General features: G+C 40.4%; 1 protein-coding gene across 1 annotated transcript; it reads right to left on the bottom strand.

Moving 5' to 3' along the window:
• Positions 1-12,573: 12,573 nt before the first annotated feature.
• LOC311124864 (trace amine-associated receptor 8a-like) lies at positions 12,574-13,530 on the bottom strand (the record flags this gene model as incomplete). The annotated part of the gene is made up of 1 exon (XM_084198962.1): positions 12,574-13,530. One exon carries the CDS (start codon positions 13,528-13,530, stop codon positions 12,574-12,576), a length of 957 nt encoding a protein of 318 aa, XP_084055088.1.
• Positions 13,531-19,146: the final 5,616 nt, after the last annotated feature.

Genomic DNA, 19,146 nt, shown 5'->3' with positions numbered 1-19,146 from the left:
ATGAACATGACCCATCCACTTAGCTAGATGTGGCTGGGGGGTGGTTATATCATTTATTTCGCATAACCCATCAATTTAGACAAGTGTGTCTAGGTAAGAATCATCTAATAATTATATAATATTTATACTATATTTATCTGGACACTTTCTATTTTTGATTTTGCTACTATGCAAATATGCAAGTAACCATTTCACTGTACCGTTGACACCTTCTGTATCATGTACATGTGACAAATAAACGTTGATTTTATTTGAGAGACGGTAATGTGAAGAGCAACGTGACCTAAAGCAAAGTCAGATTAGGATATAGGCCAAGGACTAGATAAAGTGTATTTTTGCTACTACTTTCACCACTTTTAGTCTTGAAATATTTGGTTGCTTACTACACTACCTTACTCTGTTTAGCACATGGCCTCACGTGAATCCTTAAAAAGATGGGTAGGGCTTAATTAAGAGGGTGTGAAAGATGCTGGGTGTAGACAAAGAAGAGCTCTCCAGTAGGTGTACCAAAACATTCAAGGGCCATTTTCTCAAAAGTGGGGTTACAAGTTTATCAACTTTCAAAGCAGAATTACTTTCCCATTGTTCCTCAACTGCAGTGCATGACATCCCATTTTTTAACTCTCTACTTTTATCCAATGTAAAAAACACTATTTCAAATTTTACTACATAGGACCGAATCGAGCCGGTCGGTCACATTTGTAAATGTTAGTAAGCTAGCTAGTTATTCAAACATTTATAAACCACTTTTATAGTATGTAATAATTATTCATCTGCATTGCTTACGGTTTGGGGTTTTAGGCTGGGTTTCTGTATAGCACTTTGTGACATCTGCTGATGTAAAAAGGGCTTTATAAATACATTTGATTGATTGATTAATTCATAAGATCATAAGATGTTTAATAAATGTCCTTATAAACCATTTACTAATCATTTGTAAAGTAGTTTTGCAGACCCTAATCTAAAGTGAGGACTATTCATACTTTCTTAATACTTAAATATAAATGTTTTGAGCGACCAGTGGAATTTCGTACAAAAAGATGGACATGCTATTGGTAGACATTCCATTAGTACCTGATGCTCCTTAAGGTCTCAAAATGACCTAGAACATATTCATAGTTAAACAACAAGCACACAACACAGAGGATGTTAAAGGAAATATACTGGACTTTTTATTCCAAAACAGTCACACTGTTGTAGTAGTGTGATGTGTAACTTCAGACTCTCTATACTGAGTAAAGTAATGTTTTTCGTCCAAAAATGCTAATATTAACGTTTCTTGGCAGTACTTTTCTACCAAAAACTAAAGTGTGGATTGCTGTCACTCGTTGGAGCAGTCCATAGACTGCTTATGAAATAAGGAAACAATTAACTGAATAGATCATTTTGCTTTACTATCCCATTAGGTTTCAAGAGTTACTATCTTTAAAACCGGTGCGTCAATCTAAGTTACATAACAAAAAAATCTCCATCAAACTTTCAGTTTAAGCTACAGATATCTGTTCAATCCAGCACTTCCGCCAGTGTCGCACTTCCGCATCTACGGTAAAAGGTTGCAGAGCTAAAGCGAGTTTGTCAGACCATGAGACATCCCAAAAACTGTTCTTCTCACGGAAACGTCTGTAGCGTCCGAACCATTTGGGCTACAAACTAATGTGACCCAACAAGACGCCGGTTCATAAGAACAAGGTCAAGCAGCAGACATTGGGGACAACAAAGCTACAGACCGGCAGAGGGCGAAAACGACTCTCTACTAACCGGGATGACCGCCAACTAATTCGAATGTCACTCAACAACTGTAGGATGACATCAAGTGACCTACAAAAATAATGGCAAATGGCAGCTGGTGTGAAGTGCACAGCGAGGACGGTTCGAAACAGGCTCCTAGGGGCAGGGCTGAAGTCGTGCAAAGCTAGAAAAAAGCCCTTCATCAATGAGAAGCAAAGAAGAGCCAGGCTGAGGTTTGCAAAAGACCATTAGGATTGGACCGTAGAGGACTGGAGTAAGGTCATCTTCTCTGATGAGTCCAATTTTCAGCTTTGCTCAACACCTGGTCGTCTAATGGTTAGACAGAGACCTGGAGAGGCCTACAAGCCACAGTGTCTCGCACCCACTGTGAAATTTGGTGGAGGATCGGTGATGATCTGGGGGTGCTTCAGCAATGCTGGAATCGGGCAGATTTGTCTTTGTGAAGGACGCATGAATCAACATTTACATTTTAGTCATTTAGCAGACGCTCTAATCTAGTGCGACTTACAGTTAGTGAGTGCATACATTATTATTTTATTTTTTTAATTGCTTTTTTAGTTTTTTCATACCCCCCGTGGGAATCGAACCCACAACCCTGGCGTTGCAAACGCCATGCTCTACCAACTGAGCTACATCCCTGCCGGCCATTCCCTCCCCTACCCTAGACGACGCTGGGCCAATTGTGCGCCGCCCCATGGGTCTCCCGGTCGCGGCCAGCTACGACAGAGCCTGGATTCGAACCAGGATCTCTAGTGGCACAGCTACCACTGCGATGCAGTGCCTTAGACCACTGGGCCACTCGGGAGGCAGCCACGTACAAGGTTGTCCTAGAAGAAAACTTGCTTCCTTTTGCTCTGACATTGTTCCCCAACTCTGAGGATTGGTTTTTCCAGCAGGACAATGCGCCATGCCACACAGCCAGGTCAATCAAGGTGTGGATGGAGGACCACCAGATCAAGACCCTGTCATGGCCAGCCCAATCTCCAGACCTGAACCCCATTGAAAAATTCTGGAATGTGATCAAGAGGAAGTTGGATGGTCACAAGCCATCAAACAAAGCTGAGCTGCTTGATTTTTTGCGCCAGGAGTGGCATTAAGTCACCCAACATCAATGTGAAAGACTGGTGGAGAGCATGCCAAGACGCATGAAAGCTGTGATTGAAAATCAGGGTTATTCCACCAAATATTGATTTCTCAACTCTTCCTTAAAGTTAAAACATTAGTATTGTGTTGTTTAAAAATGAACATTAACTTATTTTCTTTGCATTATTCGAGGTCTGACAAGCCTGCATCTGTTTTGTTATTTTGACCAGTTGTCATTTTCTGCAAATAAATGCTCTAAATGACAATATTTTTATTTGGAATTTGGGAGAAATGGTGTCAGTAGTTTATAGAATAAAACAAAAATGTTAATTTCACCTAAACTCATACCTATAAATAGTAAAACCAGAGAAACGTATATTTTTGCAGTGGTCTCTTAATTTTTTCCAGAGCTGTATATACAGTACCAGTCAACAGATTGGACACACCTACTCATTAATACAGGACACACTTCAAAACCTTGTTTCTTTATCTTTAAAAAATTGTCAGATTATAACCCTCCCTGCCACTTACCCACTGTCACCCCGAACGTCTTAGACTCCAGAGAATATATTTTAAGGCAGAGTAAAAAGTGCGGCACAGCGAAGCAAAGTGTGAAAATAGTCCATAGGTTATATATGTCAACCTGAATTTCAGTAGTAATGAAGGAATAGAAATCCACAGGAGAAAAACTGGTCGGTTCATCAGATGGTGTGTAGGCTACATCTCCCTGTTTTATGATTAGTTTGTGTTTGCAAGGTTGACAAAATTAGCAAAACATTTACATTACTGTAAGAAAATCGAATTAGCATAATTAAAAAAATACCCATACAAATATGTCTGTTTAAGCGAGAGATATTTGTTTTTCTTGCATGGGCTGCATCCCAATCCACCACATCCGCCGATATCGGCATCTGCCAAAAATCGGTCTGTAGCATCCGAACGGTCTCATGAACACAAATATGTCAGTGATTTTGCTCTACGACCCCCACAAGCATCACAGGACTTCTGTCTGTAATGTCCGAACAGTTTGGGCTACACACTAATATGACCCCTCTGTGGAAAGGTGAGTATGTTTTGCTCTAGGACGCCCACAAGCCTCACAAGCCACACCTGAAGGTAGCCCGGTACCAGCTTAAAACATTTATGGAAGTATATATGGAAGTAGTTTAGTGCCCCCCAAAAAAGGGGTGAAATATGTGTAAAAGAAATACAATCGTACTTATATCTCTCAGATATAGGAAAGCCTTCAAAACAAATTTACTTCAGATTATTTTTTTACTATGTGTTTTACCATGTATTATTCTGTTATTCAATGCGTTTCTATGGGCTAATAGCAGTAAGACCAAATTCAATGTTTTTATAAATGTTTTTGATACCTAAAGGGGTCCTAAAATTCTAAATCAAAGATAAATTATCCTTGGTATGACTATCTTAAAACAATTCCATGTGGAACGGAGAAGTTGAGCCTCATGCTTCAACGCTCTTAGTTGTAGCAGATATTGACCCACTATGCTGTTTACTTTCTGCATCTACGTCAAATTGCTGAGTCTACCTTTAAGGAGCATCAGGTACTGCTGGAATGTCTACCAATGGAATGTCTGTCTTTTTGTGAGAAATTACACTGGTCACTCAAAACATTTATAAAGTAGTAAGAAAGTATGAATAGCCCTCACTTTAGATTTGGGACTGCAAAAATATTTTACTAATGATTTGTAAATGGTTTATAAGTACCTATATTAAAGATATACTATTAAAGATGCACTCCGCCATTTCCCAGTTGCAAATATTCTGATAGTTCCCATAATTTCAGTTTGTGACAAAACAAGTAAGTTAAGTATAGAGAATCATTGTACCATCTAAACCACTGTGAAACACATTTTCCATAACAAAACATTTTGTATTTTCGGCTGTTTGAAGCTGGTTTACCATACCAAAAGTAAAAGACTCAAAAACAAAACTTAAGAATGGGAAGCATAGAAATATGCACATAGAACAAATCTAACGCTTCTTAGACTTGCTTCCAATGAGAATGACAGAGCTATAAGTCACATTTCTATGTGAATTTGGTCGGGTCGCCCAGAAAGTTACATATTGCAGCTTTAAACAACTTATTAATTATCTTATGAATCATTATTAAATACTTTAAAAGTTGTTTATAAATGTGTGAATAACTAGCTTATTAAAATGTACACATGTTGGGGTAATTATATATAAATGATGAATAAACTATTTACTAATCCATTATAAATGCTTTATTACAAGGTGTAATTATAAAGTGTTACACAATCTCTATATTAATTCAGACTCAACAGCATCTGAGAGAGCTGCTCTGGAATGACCCCTGACCTGGCAGCACTCTGACATTAATGTAGTGAGAGTAGTGGTAGTGTTCATACCCAGTACGTTGAGGTTGAAGTGTCTGCTGCGGTCTCCTGTGCTGCTGTGTTTCCATCGTTCAGCCAGGTGATAGCAGGAAGAGGGATGCCAGAGGCCTCACAGGTTAGAGACACAGGGTTGTTCACCACCACACTCACATTTTCTGGGACCTGGTTCTGACCACAGATCCTGGGGGAGACTGGAGGGACAAAACACATTCGTATATTAACACACATATACAAACACATCACGTACAGAATGTGGACCCAAATGGCAGATAAACATGAAGGCATGAAGACATCATACTATACAACTCGGGAAAAAAACAAAGTCGAATCATGATGACGTCAGTGATCCCAGTGGTCTTGAACTCACTGAAGTCAGATTTCCCAGTTCCGAGTTAACAGGTGTTTTGAGCGCGGCAGAAATCCTTCTGGATTGACAGCATGGCCAATGCTGAATGTATCATTTTAAGCTTGGAAAAGAGACCCTTAAACCCAGACTTGGGACCACACCCCCACTCCACTGAATAACAGGCTAGTGATTGCTTTGCAATGCTTGCAGTTAGCCTCTGATTCCTTCCAAACCACTCATAGTTGAATTTGCGATTTCCAACTTGTTGTGTAATGTTTATGTCCAATGGCCAATGAGCACCAGTACGTTTTATCAATTATTTCTCTTCATATGACAAGGATTGAAAAGGATTTGCCAGTAGATTGTCAGCTTGATTCAAGATGATGACTGCTTGTCTAGCTAGCTAGCTTGCTAGCTAAGATTTCGAAAGTATGATGTTGACATGATCAGTCCAATCAAAGCTACGGTAGATATAGAGTGATTTTATCTGTGGCCAATGACCTTGAACACTTCTAATATAAATCTATGGCAACACCCCAGGAGGCTTGAACTGCCTAGCTCTCCCTGTAGATTCTGCAATGACGTAGTGTCTCAATCAGTGACAGAACACTGAGCCAATCACGCCGCAACTAGAGAAAATGACCAATGCCTACGCTCTGTGCTTTCGCTGGCTGCCCCTCCACCACAGAAACACTGAGCTAGGCTGAAACGTCTGCATTTTGGAGCTTTCTTACTCAAGAGACCATGTTTGTATGCGGCTTTATTAATGCAAGTTTTTTTTTTTACATCGTTTGGAAACTGATATGTAACACAAATTAATGCCAAAATATCATGTAAAACAGCCCAAATATTTAATATGTTTTTCATTTATTTAATTTTAGCTAAACAGGTAGGGCTCAAAACAGGTGGGGCTCCCCACCTGCCCTGAATGATGGGTCACCACTGACTGTATGACAGAGTCCATGGACAGCCACATCATATTTAGCTTATGTTGATTGTGTCACGGATCCCCCCTGTACTGCTGCTCATTCCGTTCACCAGCTCCGGAGGTCTACGTCACCGGCCTTCTAGGCGTCACTGATATGGATCATTACCACCAACCCCGGACTGTCTTGTCTCATTACGCACACCTGGTTCCCATTCCCCCTGATTAGTTTGTGTATATATATGTGCCCTCTGTTCCCCATTGTCCTTGACGATTAATGTCCGATGTCCGTTGGTCTCGTGAGTACCATGTATTGTGCTCTGGTTATTATGGGTCTCGTCTCGTTTATTTGTTTGGAGGTTTACACCTAACTCTTTTGTTTGGGTTACATCCCAGTGTTATATATATATGTTTTTGGCTTCGTACCCGTTGTTTTTCATGACGTACCTTGTGTTGGGTGGAGTAATTAAAAGCCCTAATACGTATTCCTGCGCCTGTCTTCAAATCATTATACAGCGTGACAGATTGGACTAAATTGTTTTTGGTATATTTCAGTTGTCAATGTATTAGACTAAGGATAGGTGATTTGATGATGTTGAAATGTTAAAGTTGAAATGGTGCTGGAATAGTGGAGGCAGCTCCTGTTTTCTTTGAGACTTGCAGTAACTCTCCGTGGTTCTACACTGAACAAAAATATAAACTCAACATGTAAAGTGTTGGTCCCATGTTTCATGAGCTGAAATAAAAAATCCCAGAAATCTTACATACGCACAAAAAGCTTATTTCTCTCAAATGTTGTGCACACATTCCTTTACATCCCTGTTAGTGAGCATTTCTCCTTCACAAAGATAATCCATCCACCTGACAAGTGTGGCATATCAACAAGCTGATTAAACAGCATGATCATTACACAGGTGCACGTTGTGCTAGGGACAATTAAAACCACTTTAAAATGTGCTGTTTTGTCACACAATGCCACAGATGTCTGATATTTTGAGGGAGCGTGGAATTGGCATGCTGACTGCAGAAATGTCCACTAGAGCTGTTGCCAGAGAATTTAATGTTAATTTCTCTACCATAAGCTGCCTACAACGTCGTTTTAGAGAATTTGGCAGTACGTCCAACCGGCCTCACAACTGCAGACCACATTTACCCATGTCAGCCCAGGACCTCCACATCCGGCTTCTTCACCTGCGGGATCGTCTAAGGGGGGATGGGGGGTGGGGGGGTGCTGATGAGTATTTCTGTCTGTAATACACCGCTTTTGTGGAGAAAAACTCATTCTGATTTGCTGTGCCTGGCTCCCCAGTGGGTGGGCCTATGCCCTCCCAGGCCCACCCATGGCTGCACCACTGCCCATTCATGTAAAATCCATAGACTAGGGCCTAATGAATTTATTTAAATTGACTTATTTCCTTATATGAACTGTAACTCAGTAAAACCTTTGAAATTGTTGCATGTTGCGTTTATATTTCTGTTCAGTATGAATCAATAGTTGTTTAGTAGTCCGAAAATGTCGGAAACATTAACTTGCTTGACAATACTGTAGGTCATAACTCCGGAGCCAGAGCAGTCCGCTCCACCGGGGTCCAGTCCAGATCCGGTCAGCGGCTCCAGTCCGGAGCCTGTGCAGTCCGCTCCACCGGTGCCTGGTCCAGCTCCGGTCAGCGGCTCCACTCCAGAGCCAGAGCAGTCCGCTCCACCGGTGCCTAGTCCAGCTCCGGTCAGCGGCTCCAGTCCGGAGCCTGTGCAGTCCGCTCCACCGGTGCCCGGTCCAGCTCCGGTCAGCGGCTCCAGTCCAGACCCAGACGTCAGCCCCTCTCCAGGTTCGTTGTCTCCCACACCAGGGTCCAGACAGGGCTTGGTACTTCGTGGGAAGAAGGAGAGGGGAAGCAGTGCACCGAGGTCCAGACCAGACCAGGGGCGCAACAGGGAGGCGGAGAGTAAGTGGTCGTCACGCCCTGAGCCGGATCCGCCTCCGAGGCGGAATGCCCACCCGGCCCCTACCCTGTTATGTTTATGTTGTGCGGTCGGAGTCTGCACCTTTTGGGGGGGGGGGGGGTACTGTACTGTCACGCCCTGACTCAGAGGACGCTTGTATGTTGAGTCAGGGTGTGTATTTTCCATGTTGTACAGTCTAGTGTGTATATTCTATGTTGTGTAGTTCTATGTTTTATATCTAGTATGGGTATTTCTATGTTGGCCGGTGTGGTTCCCAATCAGAGGCAGCTGTCGCTCGTTGTCTCTGATTGGGGACAATACTTAGGCAGCCTATTGGCACGATTGAGTTGTGGGATCTTTTTCCATGTAAGGTATGTTGTTTGTGTCTACCTTGGACTTCACGTTTCGTTTAATGTTTTGTCAGGTGTTTATTAAGTTTAAATAAACATGTATGCATATCACTCTGCGCCTTGGTCTGACCCGTCTATGAACGAAAGTGACACAGGCAGAAATCTGTCCGGTATGACGTAGCACTGTGATAAAGTCGCTCTCACTACACTGGAAGTTAATAGGAATACTACTTTACTACTTTAAGATCGCGACAATGTCTATCATACATATCAGATTTCAATATTGGCCGATGTCATAACTCGGGAGGATGTCTTCTCTCGAATGAGCCATTGATCATATTTTAGTGATATTCCTACCTCGAGAAATGTGTAATTTAACGGAGGGTCTAGCACATTTTTCCTATCAGTCTGCCTCTTTAGTCCAGGGTGCATTGCATGGTGCTGTTGCCAGAGATATTATAGAAAGGAGATAGGAATCCAATGAATGAAGGAGCGTATAACGCCCCACCCAGCCGACTGTCAACCAATCGCGTTCACATTGTCTAGCTGCGTCATGCGGTTGCTAAGCTAATCGTCACTTAACCCCTTCTCTGTATGTCGAGAAATGTGCCTATTCTCCTCAAAAGTACGTAATGTCACGATTCCAAAGATACACGATATTACAGATAGCAAGGTCATTAAAGATTTGTAATGTTGTACTTCCTGTTGACGAAATACTTGCTAATGTTGGGTTTTTAACATAGCGCCCAATAGACTCCCATTCACTCCATGAAGGAGGGCGCTCCTTGTCCCAGAATCACCCAGAATGCACCGTTCAGCCCATTGACATTATATGGACAACGTTTCCCATCTCCTCACAAGTATATCTGCCGTTGCAAGTGTTAGACTCCAGTCTCTGAGGCACATCGATCTGCAGGTTGAACATGGTGAAATTGTAGACTCCTAAATTGATAGTGCAGTTTGCTTAGGCGATTTTATAGCAAACTAGCTACTTTACATGCTATTGATATGTTTGTACAGGCAAATAAAACTGTACAGGCAAATAAGTCTGAGAGAAAAGCAGCAAAAACTCTAGCTATTGTTGTTTTCACCTATCTAAGTTTGTTGGATATCTTTTTTTTTTCTTTTTTTTCTTTTAGCAAATTTAGTCATCACTTTTCATCAGTTTTTTGCCACTTGTTAATTCCTTAATTTAATCCAATAATTTATGCTTTCTTTTTATCCATGGTTCAAAGTAACAGCTAAACATATTTTAACTCTGAAGTTAAGGCATGTATAGTTCCTATGTTTTTATTCCCTAGTTTAACATAGTTATGTTATACTACTTTGTTGTAATTGCTTCTTTCATGTAACAATATACTGACATTACTCATCTCAGTGTCATCATATATATATGTGGTGGTGATACAGAATGATTTGGATGGATTGGAATGGAATGACTCGGAGAAGGCATAAGAAGGCATAAGCTTGTTTTATAAAAGACATTGTATTTAATTAGGGTTGTATATTCCAAATACCAAATTGATTTTTAATAAAGTATAGTAAATCTTTTCCACATCAGTTACGGATCATTCTGTATGTTGTTTAACATTACCCTCTAGTGGCTCAATTGGGACACAACGTCTTCAACAAGTGCAGTAAAGTTAAAATGCACAATAATGTATGATATCAGATAACTTCCAGGTCTAACTCAATGGTGTATTGTAGTAGTTCATGGTACAATGTAAGAATATGCAATTATGGATAAAACTTTAATGTTCAGTAATAAACCATTTGTAAGGCATTTACAGTTTGCTCACCATATATTAATCATTACTGACAGATTTGTTAAATGTTAGTCAGCTAGGTATTTTCACATTGATAAATAACTACTATATGCATTAATGATTCATAGTGTCAGATTGCTGCCAGGTCAGGGGTCATGCCAGAGCAGCTCTCAGATGCTGTTGAGTCAGAATGAATATAGAACTATGGTACCACTTTATAATAACACCTTGTATTAAATAATATTTAATGGATTAAGAAATAGTTTATTCATTTATTTATAATTACTCCCACATTTGTGTTAGTAAGCAAGTTGTTCACACATTTATAAATAACTTTTATAGTATGTAATAATATCATTCATAAGATGTTTAATAGATGTCCTTGTAACCCATTTACCAATCATTGGCAAAGTTGTGTTGCAGTCCCAAAAGCGAGGACTATTCATCCTTAATAAATGAGTGACCAGTGTAATTTCTCACTACAAGATGGACATGCCATTGGTAGACATTCCAGCAGTTCCTGATGCTCCTTAAGGTCTCAAAATGACCTAGAACATATAAATGGTTAAACAATAAGCACACAACACAGAGGATGTTAAAGGAAATATACTGAACATTTTATTCCAAAACAGTCACACTGTTGTAGTAGTATGCTGAAAGTAGTAGAAGTAACATGTTTTGTCTGAAAATGCTAACATTTGTGTTTGTTGGCAGTGACTACCAAAACCAAAGTGTGGATTGTAGTCACTCATTAGATTAGTTCATAAACTGCTTACAGGGTAAGGGAACCAATATCTAAATACATAATTTAACTGAACATTATGTTTAAAGGGTTACTCCCTTCAATACATCACAAGTGAAGTTGTCCAAATTCTTATGGCTTCTTCAAATGGGGGGACTAGATACATAAGGTGTTCTAATTTACATATGAAAATACCCTCAAATAAAACGTGGCATTCTATAATGTCGCCTCATATTAAACTTTTGATGTCAAATCCAAAAATTATTTGTACATGGTACAGGCTCTAGAGAAGTTAACTCAGCCAACTACACAGCCGTCGGCAACGCAGCCAAGGAGTACAAAACTAAACTTAATAATGGGAAACATAGTAATAGCTTACATAGAACAGATCTACCGCTTCTTAGACCTGCTTTCAATGAGAATGACAGCTCTATAACTCATATTTCTATGTGAATTTGGACGGGTCATGCAAAAAGTTACATGTTGAAGCTTTAAATAGTAAATATTTTCATTATTTATCATTAAACACACATTTATTTATAGTAAGCTTGTTATTCACACATTTATAAACAAGTTTTGTAGTGTTCATACCCAGTATGTTGAGGTTGAAGTGTCTGCTGCGACTCCTGCGCTGTTGTGTTTCATCATTAATGCATATAGTAGTTTATATCATTGTGAAAATACCTAGCTTACTAACATTTAACAAATGTGGGAGTAATGATTAATACATGGTGAGCAAACTGTAAATGCCTTACAAATGGTTTATTACTGAACACTATAAAGTGTTAACCATGATTGCATATTCTTGCATTTTACCCTCAACTACTTACACAATACACCATTGAGATAGACTTGGACGTTATCTGATGTCATGCAATATTGTACATTTCAACTCTACCACACTTGATGAAGGCATTGTGTCACAATTGAGCCACTAGAGGGAGATGTTAAACAACATATAGAATGAATCTTGACGTCCTCAGAATGTACTTACTTTTTATCATTAAATAACATGGAACAACCACAGACTTTGGTATTTGGAATTTTAAACCCTAAATGACTACAATGTCTTTTATAAAACAAGCTTATGCATTCATATGCCTTCTCCAAGCCATCCCATTCCAATCCATTTAAATCATTCTGTATCACCACCACATGTATCTATGACGACAACACTGAGATGAATAATGTCAGTGTATTGTTACATGAAAGAAGCAATTACAACAAATGTATTACAAAACATATCAAACCGATGTGTGTCATATTTAGGAATAGAAAACATAGGAACTATGAACGTCTTAACTTCAGAGTTAAAATATGTTTAGCTGTTACTTTGAACCATGGATAAAAGAAAGCATAAATTATTGGATTAATTAAGGAATTAACAAGTGGCAAAAAGCTGATGATAAATGATGATAAATTGTCAATTAAAATAAAAAATAAATACAAATGAAATGGAATCCAACAACTTAGATAGGTGAAAACAACAATAGCTAGAGTTTTTGCTGCTTTTCTCTCTGACTTATTTGCCTGTACAGTTTTAACACCAGACACACTGGCAGCCTCTTTTGAAAATACCTTTCTGGCCTGTGATCTGGCCACCACAAATATTTTCAAATAAAGTGTTATAATAATAGAGCATGGGACAACCATTGTAATTACAAAGTCAATTATATTACCCACGACTGACCCTTCTACAGTAAAACATTCTTTCAAACACCTGCTGGGTAACTGTACATTCAAAGAGATTATTGCAATAGCAGCATCGTATATGATACAACAACACCAGGTAATGGATATACAAAAAATCATTCTTGTTATTGTTATTTTAGAGTGGTACAATAAGGGATCACACACAGCAACATAACGGTCAATAGATATCAAGACCAAATTGCCCAGAGATAAAGAAGAACACAAACAAGTGATGCAGAAATAAAACCCACAGAAATATTCCCCAAAATCCCAGCATGGTTCCATTATTGCTACAGTCGTTACTGGTATCACAATCAGTCCCACCAGGAGATCTGCCACAGCCAGAGAGAGGATGAGCAGGTTGGTTGGAGTGTGGAGCTGCTTGAAGTGAGAGATGGAGATGATCACCAGTATGTTCAAAAATACTGTAACTGCTGAAATCAATGAGAAGAAGATGTACAGTGTTATGTAGATAGATGTCGATAGCAAAGCCTTTCTGCAAGTAGAGTTTCTGTCTTGAAAACAGTATTGAACATCTTCCTGTGTCTCCATTTGTAATAAAGGGTCCAAATGCTGAGGTCCTGCTCCTGCTTGGTCCTGTGTGTGACCCTGTCAGGTCAGCCTTCTGACAAACTCTGAGCTCTGCCTCTCTATTTATCCCTGAATGACTGACACACACTCCCCTCCCCAGCGTCTCTCTGCACACACACACACACACACACACACACAAACACACACACACACACACACACACACACACACACACACACAAGTGAGCACAGAAATGAACAAACGGTGAGATAAACAAATCATTTGTGAAAGCATGATGTAATGTAATACAAGATTGTATGTTGCTATGGCCACCTAGCCTGTCCTTCATTCTTACTGATAGTTAGACATCAGAGAAAAGGTACATTTTCTCAACTGAGCATTTTACTGGAGAAAATACAGTATGGTTGATGTTTTGGTCACTCAAAGGCTATTTTACATGGGAAACAGGATAACTGTGTAAGACAAACTGTTTTGGGTGATGTCAGTGCTCAGTTTGGACCATAATCCACAACCTCAGGAGACATGACAGCACACCACATGTCAGCTAGTCAGTGTGGAGGAAAGCTGACAGTAAGGAAGTTGATGAGAGGGTATAACTTCATGGTGTACCCGCTTATAGCACATGCAATCAAAATGAATTGTGCCATTCCATAGGAACATCCCGTAGACTTGTAAAAATGTCCATCTGAACTGAATTATGAACCATACTTCTTATAGTTGAGGGAGACTTTGTCTCAGTTACATCATGGGGACAAATGCTATTTGTCAGACATAAGAACAACCACACTGCATTCTGACCCAATCACCCCTGATGTATTTATTCAATTTCTGGTGTTTTCTTGTTTTATCTGAAAAAAAAAGAAGGTGACTATGAAATGTGATTTCCAGTTCAGTTGAGTTGTATCGATCAATGATCTCAAAAGCACTTTAAGTAATTAGGGACAGTTCAAAATGTACTGGGAATATTTTCACATGACCCACCCCTTGTACTGTAAAAAGAAAGTACACACCCTCCCCCCTCATATAATTAACTCTAAATAATGCTCATGACTATAAATAATAACTGTGTTTAAAAACGTGGGTATCGACTTTGCCACTTCGGCATGCTTTTGTGGCACAGTCGATGCCACGCAGGGCTACGGGCCAGAAGGTTGAGGGCTCGCCGACCACCACGGATGAGCTCAATCTCCCTGCATGTTTCATTAGGCCTACAATACGATCAGAGCCGGCTGCAGACAATGATCAGCTAGGGGGATATCAGATTTCCAACATTTACATTTACATTTACATCATTTAGCAGATGCTCTTATCCAGAGCGACTTACAAATTGGTGCATTAAACTTATGATAGCCAGTGGGACAATCACCTTCTTTTTTTTTTTCTTCTTTTTTTTTATGGGGGGTGGGGGAAGAAGGATTACTAAGAGCCTTCTAATGCTTCGAAGTCTTGAGTTTTGAAAGGATCATACAGCACTAATCATTTTGTGTTTTCTTACAGATTGTTCCACTGTTTGGCATAAGTCTTGTTTCTCCAAAACAACGGATATACAGAGGGTGGATTCAAATGTAAGTTTCCATCTAGTAATGTTGGGCCACTTGTAAAATACCAACAAATGCAACATTGTGGCTATACAATTCCATTAGTTTTATGTTTCTGGTAATATATGACTTCAATTGTCTTGCCACTAATACCAGGAATCCAGTGGAGAAGAAACCTGTACATCTGATCAGAAGTACTTGCTAGACTACACTAATGATATTGAAGACTGAGAAAATGTGATTTTTTAAGTTCTGAATTTTGAATTGAAAGTTCAGGATATCAGATAAAGGTCAAGAAGACACCATACAAACAAAAGAGTCTACAATTCAAGTAGACTGTGAACCATCGCAATCCCAGGCCTACCTAAATACAGAATCTTCACCATCGAAAGAAAACAAGCACAACTTCTGTTTTGTTTGTGACAAGCAACAGCAAAAAATCGCAAGGCATTTCAAAAAGCATGAAAAAGACAACTCAGAAATAGAAATAGACCCCTCCAGGGTCAAAGACAAGAAAGCTTGAACAACTTCGGAATAGAGGAAACTTTCTTCACAACAATAAAGTTCTCAACGGTGGAACATGGGCCCTAAAGGTGAAAAGACTATCAAAGAAAGGGGAAACAGGAAAATATTAATATTTCCCTCATTGCAAAAGCATGGTTGTCTGCTTGGAGCTATGGAGGCATATGAAAAGATGTATCACCAAATCAGATGGTCCATCAGGTCAGGAGCCATTTTGGAGGCAAAGAGCTTTGGCCATGGCTGATGTGGCTCATCTCCCAAAAGAGACACCTGAAGGACTTGTCAAGATGTTCATTACAATGAGACCTTGGAATATGCAAAGTTCTCATTCAAGAGGCTTTAATTTTAATTTAATATTTTAATTTAATTTAATATTTAATATGCCATTTAGCAGACGCTTTTATCCAAAGCGACTTACAGTCATGCGTGCATACATTTTTTGTGTATGGGTGGTCCCGGGGATCGAACCCACTACCTTGGCGTTACAAACGCCGTGCTCTACCAGCTGAGCTACAGAGGACCACAGGCTTGGATACGATAAGATTATGGGATTATGCTCACATCAACAGCATAATCCCAGAAACCCTAGACCCACTCCAATTTGCATACCGCCCCAACAGATCCACAGATGATGCAATCTCTATCGCACTCCACACTGCCCTTTCCCACCTGGACAAGAGGAACACCTACGTGAGAATGCTATTCATTGACTACAGCTCAGCATTCAACACCATAGTGCCCTCTAAGCTCATCACTAAGCTAAGGATCCTGGGACTAAACACCTCCCTCTGCAACTGGATCCTGGACTTCCTGACGGGCCGCCCCCAGGTGGTAAGGGTAGGTAACAACACATCTGCCACACTGATCCTCAACACGGGGGCCCCTCAGGGGTGCGTGCTCAGTCCCCTCCTGTACTCTCTGTTCACCCATGACTGCATGGCCAGGCACGACTATAACACCATCATTAAGTTTGCCGACGACACAACAGTGGTAGGCCTGATCACCGACAACGATGAGACAGCCTATAGAGAGGAGGTCAGAGATCTGGCCGTGTGGTGCCAGGACAACAACCTCTCCCTCAACGTGACCAAGACAAAGGAGATGATTGTGGACTACAGGAAAAAAAAGAGGACTGAGCACGCCCCCATTCTCATCGACGGGGCTGTAGTGGAACAGGTTGAGAGCTTCAAGTTCCTTGGTGTCCACATCACCAACGAACTATCATGGTCCAAACACACCAAGACAGTCGTGAAGAGGGCACGACAAAGCCTATTCCCCCTCAGGAGACTAAAAAGATTTGGCATGGGTCCTCAGATCCTCAAAAAATTCTACAGCTGCACCATCGAGAGCATCCTGACTGGTTGCATCACCGCCTGGTATGGCAACTGCTTGGCCTCTGACCGCAAGGCACTACAGAGGGTAGTGCGTACGGCCCAGTACATCACTGGGGCAAAGCTCCCTGCCATCCAGGACCTCTATACCAGGCGGTGTCAGAGGAAGGCCCTCAAAATTGTCAAAGACTCCAGCCACCCTAGTCATAGACTGTTCTCTCTGCTACCGCACGGCAAGCGGTACCGGAGTGCCAAGTCTAGGTCCAAAAGACTTCTCAACAGCTTCTACCCCCAAGCCATAAGACTCCTGAACAGCTAATCATGGCTACCCGGACTATTTGCACTGCCCCCCCACCCCATCCTTTTTACGCTGCTGCTACTCTGTTAAGTATTTATGCATAGTCACTTTAACTCTACCCACATGTACATATTACCTCAACTACCTCAACTAGCCGGTGCCCCCGCACATTGACTATGCAACGGTACCCCCCTGTATATATAGCCTCCCTACTGTCACTTTATTTTACTGTATATATAGCCTCCCTACTGTCACTTTATTTTACTTCTGCTCTTTTTTTCTCAACACTTTTTTGTTGTTGTTTTATTCTTACTTTTTTGTTTAAAATAAATGCACTGTTGGTTAAGGGCTGTAAGTAAGCATTTCACTGTAATGTCTGCACCTGTTGTATTCGGCGCATGTGACCAATAAAATTTGATTTGATTTGATTTGACACAGCACCAATATATTACACAAAACATCTGGGAACTTGGGGGGTTGCTGGTCACCTTGAGAAAGTCAATGTCACTCATCACTGTAGCAGAAGCCATCAAGCCAGACAATGTTTATGAAGTTATTCGAGCTGTCAAAGAAACTGCCAAGTTCAACAAAAGTGGAAATATCTACGAATTTCCTGCACTTGTTGTGAAGTTAGGCAGTTCCCTAAAAGACGAGGCAGAAATGTTTGAATGTCTGTCAATAATGGCTGATGATAATGAGTTGATAAAGAATGCAAAGGGCTTTGTGAAGCTCTATACTAAGGCATGGTCTGGAAATGTCTCACATGTCACACGTTGCACAATCAGTGATGCCAAGCACAATAAACCAACAGCTTTGGCCAAAAGAGAAGATGTGAACCTCCATGGGATCGGTATCCCATATACGGGACGGTTGAGCTAACGTGCGCTAATGTAATTAGCATGACTGTTGTAAGTAACAGCACACTTTCCAGGACATAGACATGTCCTATATGAGCAGAAAGTTTACATTCTTGTTAATCTAACTGTACTGTCCAATTTACAGTACCTATTACAGTTTGAGGAGAGTGCACAACATCAATAAACTTGTCACGGCGACTGGTTTGATACGTTCACCTCTGAAGGTAAATAATCTAATTCAGTAATCTTCCTCTGATTTGTCATCCTAAGGGTCCCAGAGATAAAATTTAGCATAGTTTTGATTGATAAAATCAATTTTATATTCAAATGTAGGAACTGGGTTCTACAGTTTGAACCCCTACTGTCTCTGGCTCCACACCCACCTCGCCCGGCCATTTAGATGTGTGAAAGTTAGTGTATAAGCTAATGATCCATCATGTATGACATTCCTGGGAGTGTGTAAACGTACATTTTGTATTACCATATCATTTTTGTATGTTCTCTGTAGTTATGTACTTGAAAATGTACAGTGCCTTGCAAAAGTATTCACCCCCCTTGGCGTTTTTCCTATTTTGTTGCATTATAACCTGTAATTTAAAAATATTTTTATTTGGATTTCATGTAATGGACAAACACAAAATAGTCCAAATTGGTGAAGTGAAATGAAAAAAATAACTTGTTTAAAAAATATATATATAATCAACAACGGAAAAGTGGTGCGTGCATATGTATTCACCCCCTTTGCTATGAAGCCCCTAAATAAGATCTGGTGCAACCAATTAGCAAACCAGAAGTCACATAATTAGTTAAATAAAGTCCACCTGTGTGCAATTTAAGTGTCACATGATCTGTCACATGATCTCAGTATATATTTACACCAGTTCTAAAAAGGCCCCAGCGTCTGCAACCCCACTAAACAAGGGGCACCACCAAGCAAGCTGCACCATGAAGACCAAGGAGCTCTCCAAACAGGTCAGGGACAAAGTTGTGGAGAAGTACAGATCAGGGTTGGGTTATAAAAAAATATCCAAAACTTTGAACATCCCACGGAGCACCATTAAATCCATTAT

Source organism: Coregonus lavaretus (genome assembly GCF_964263955.1).
Source record: "Coregonus lavaretus genome assembly, contig: HAP1_SCAFFOLD_3761, whole genome shotgun sequence".
Taxonomy (NCBI): Eukaryota; Metazoa; Chordata; class Actinopteri; order Salmoniformes; family Salmonidae; genus Coregonus; species Coregonus lavaretus.
This window is presented reverse-complemented; position numbering and strand designations above follow the sequence as displayed.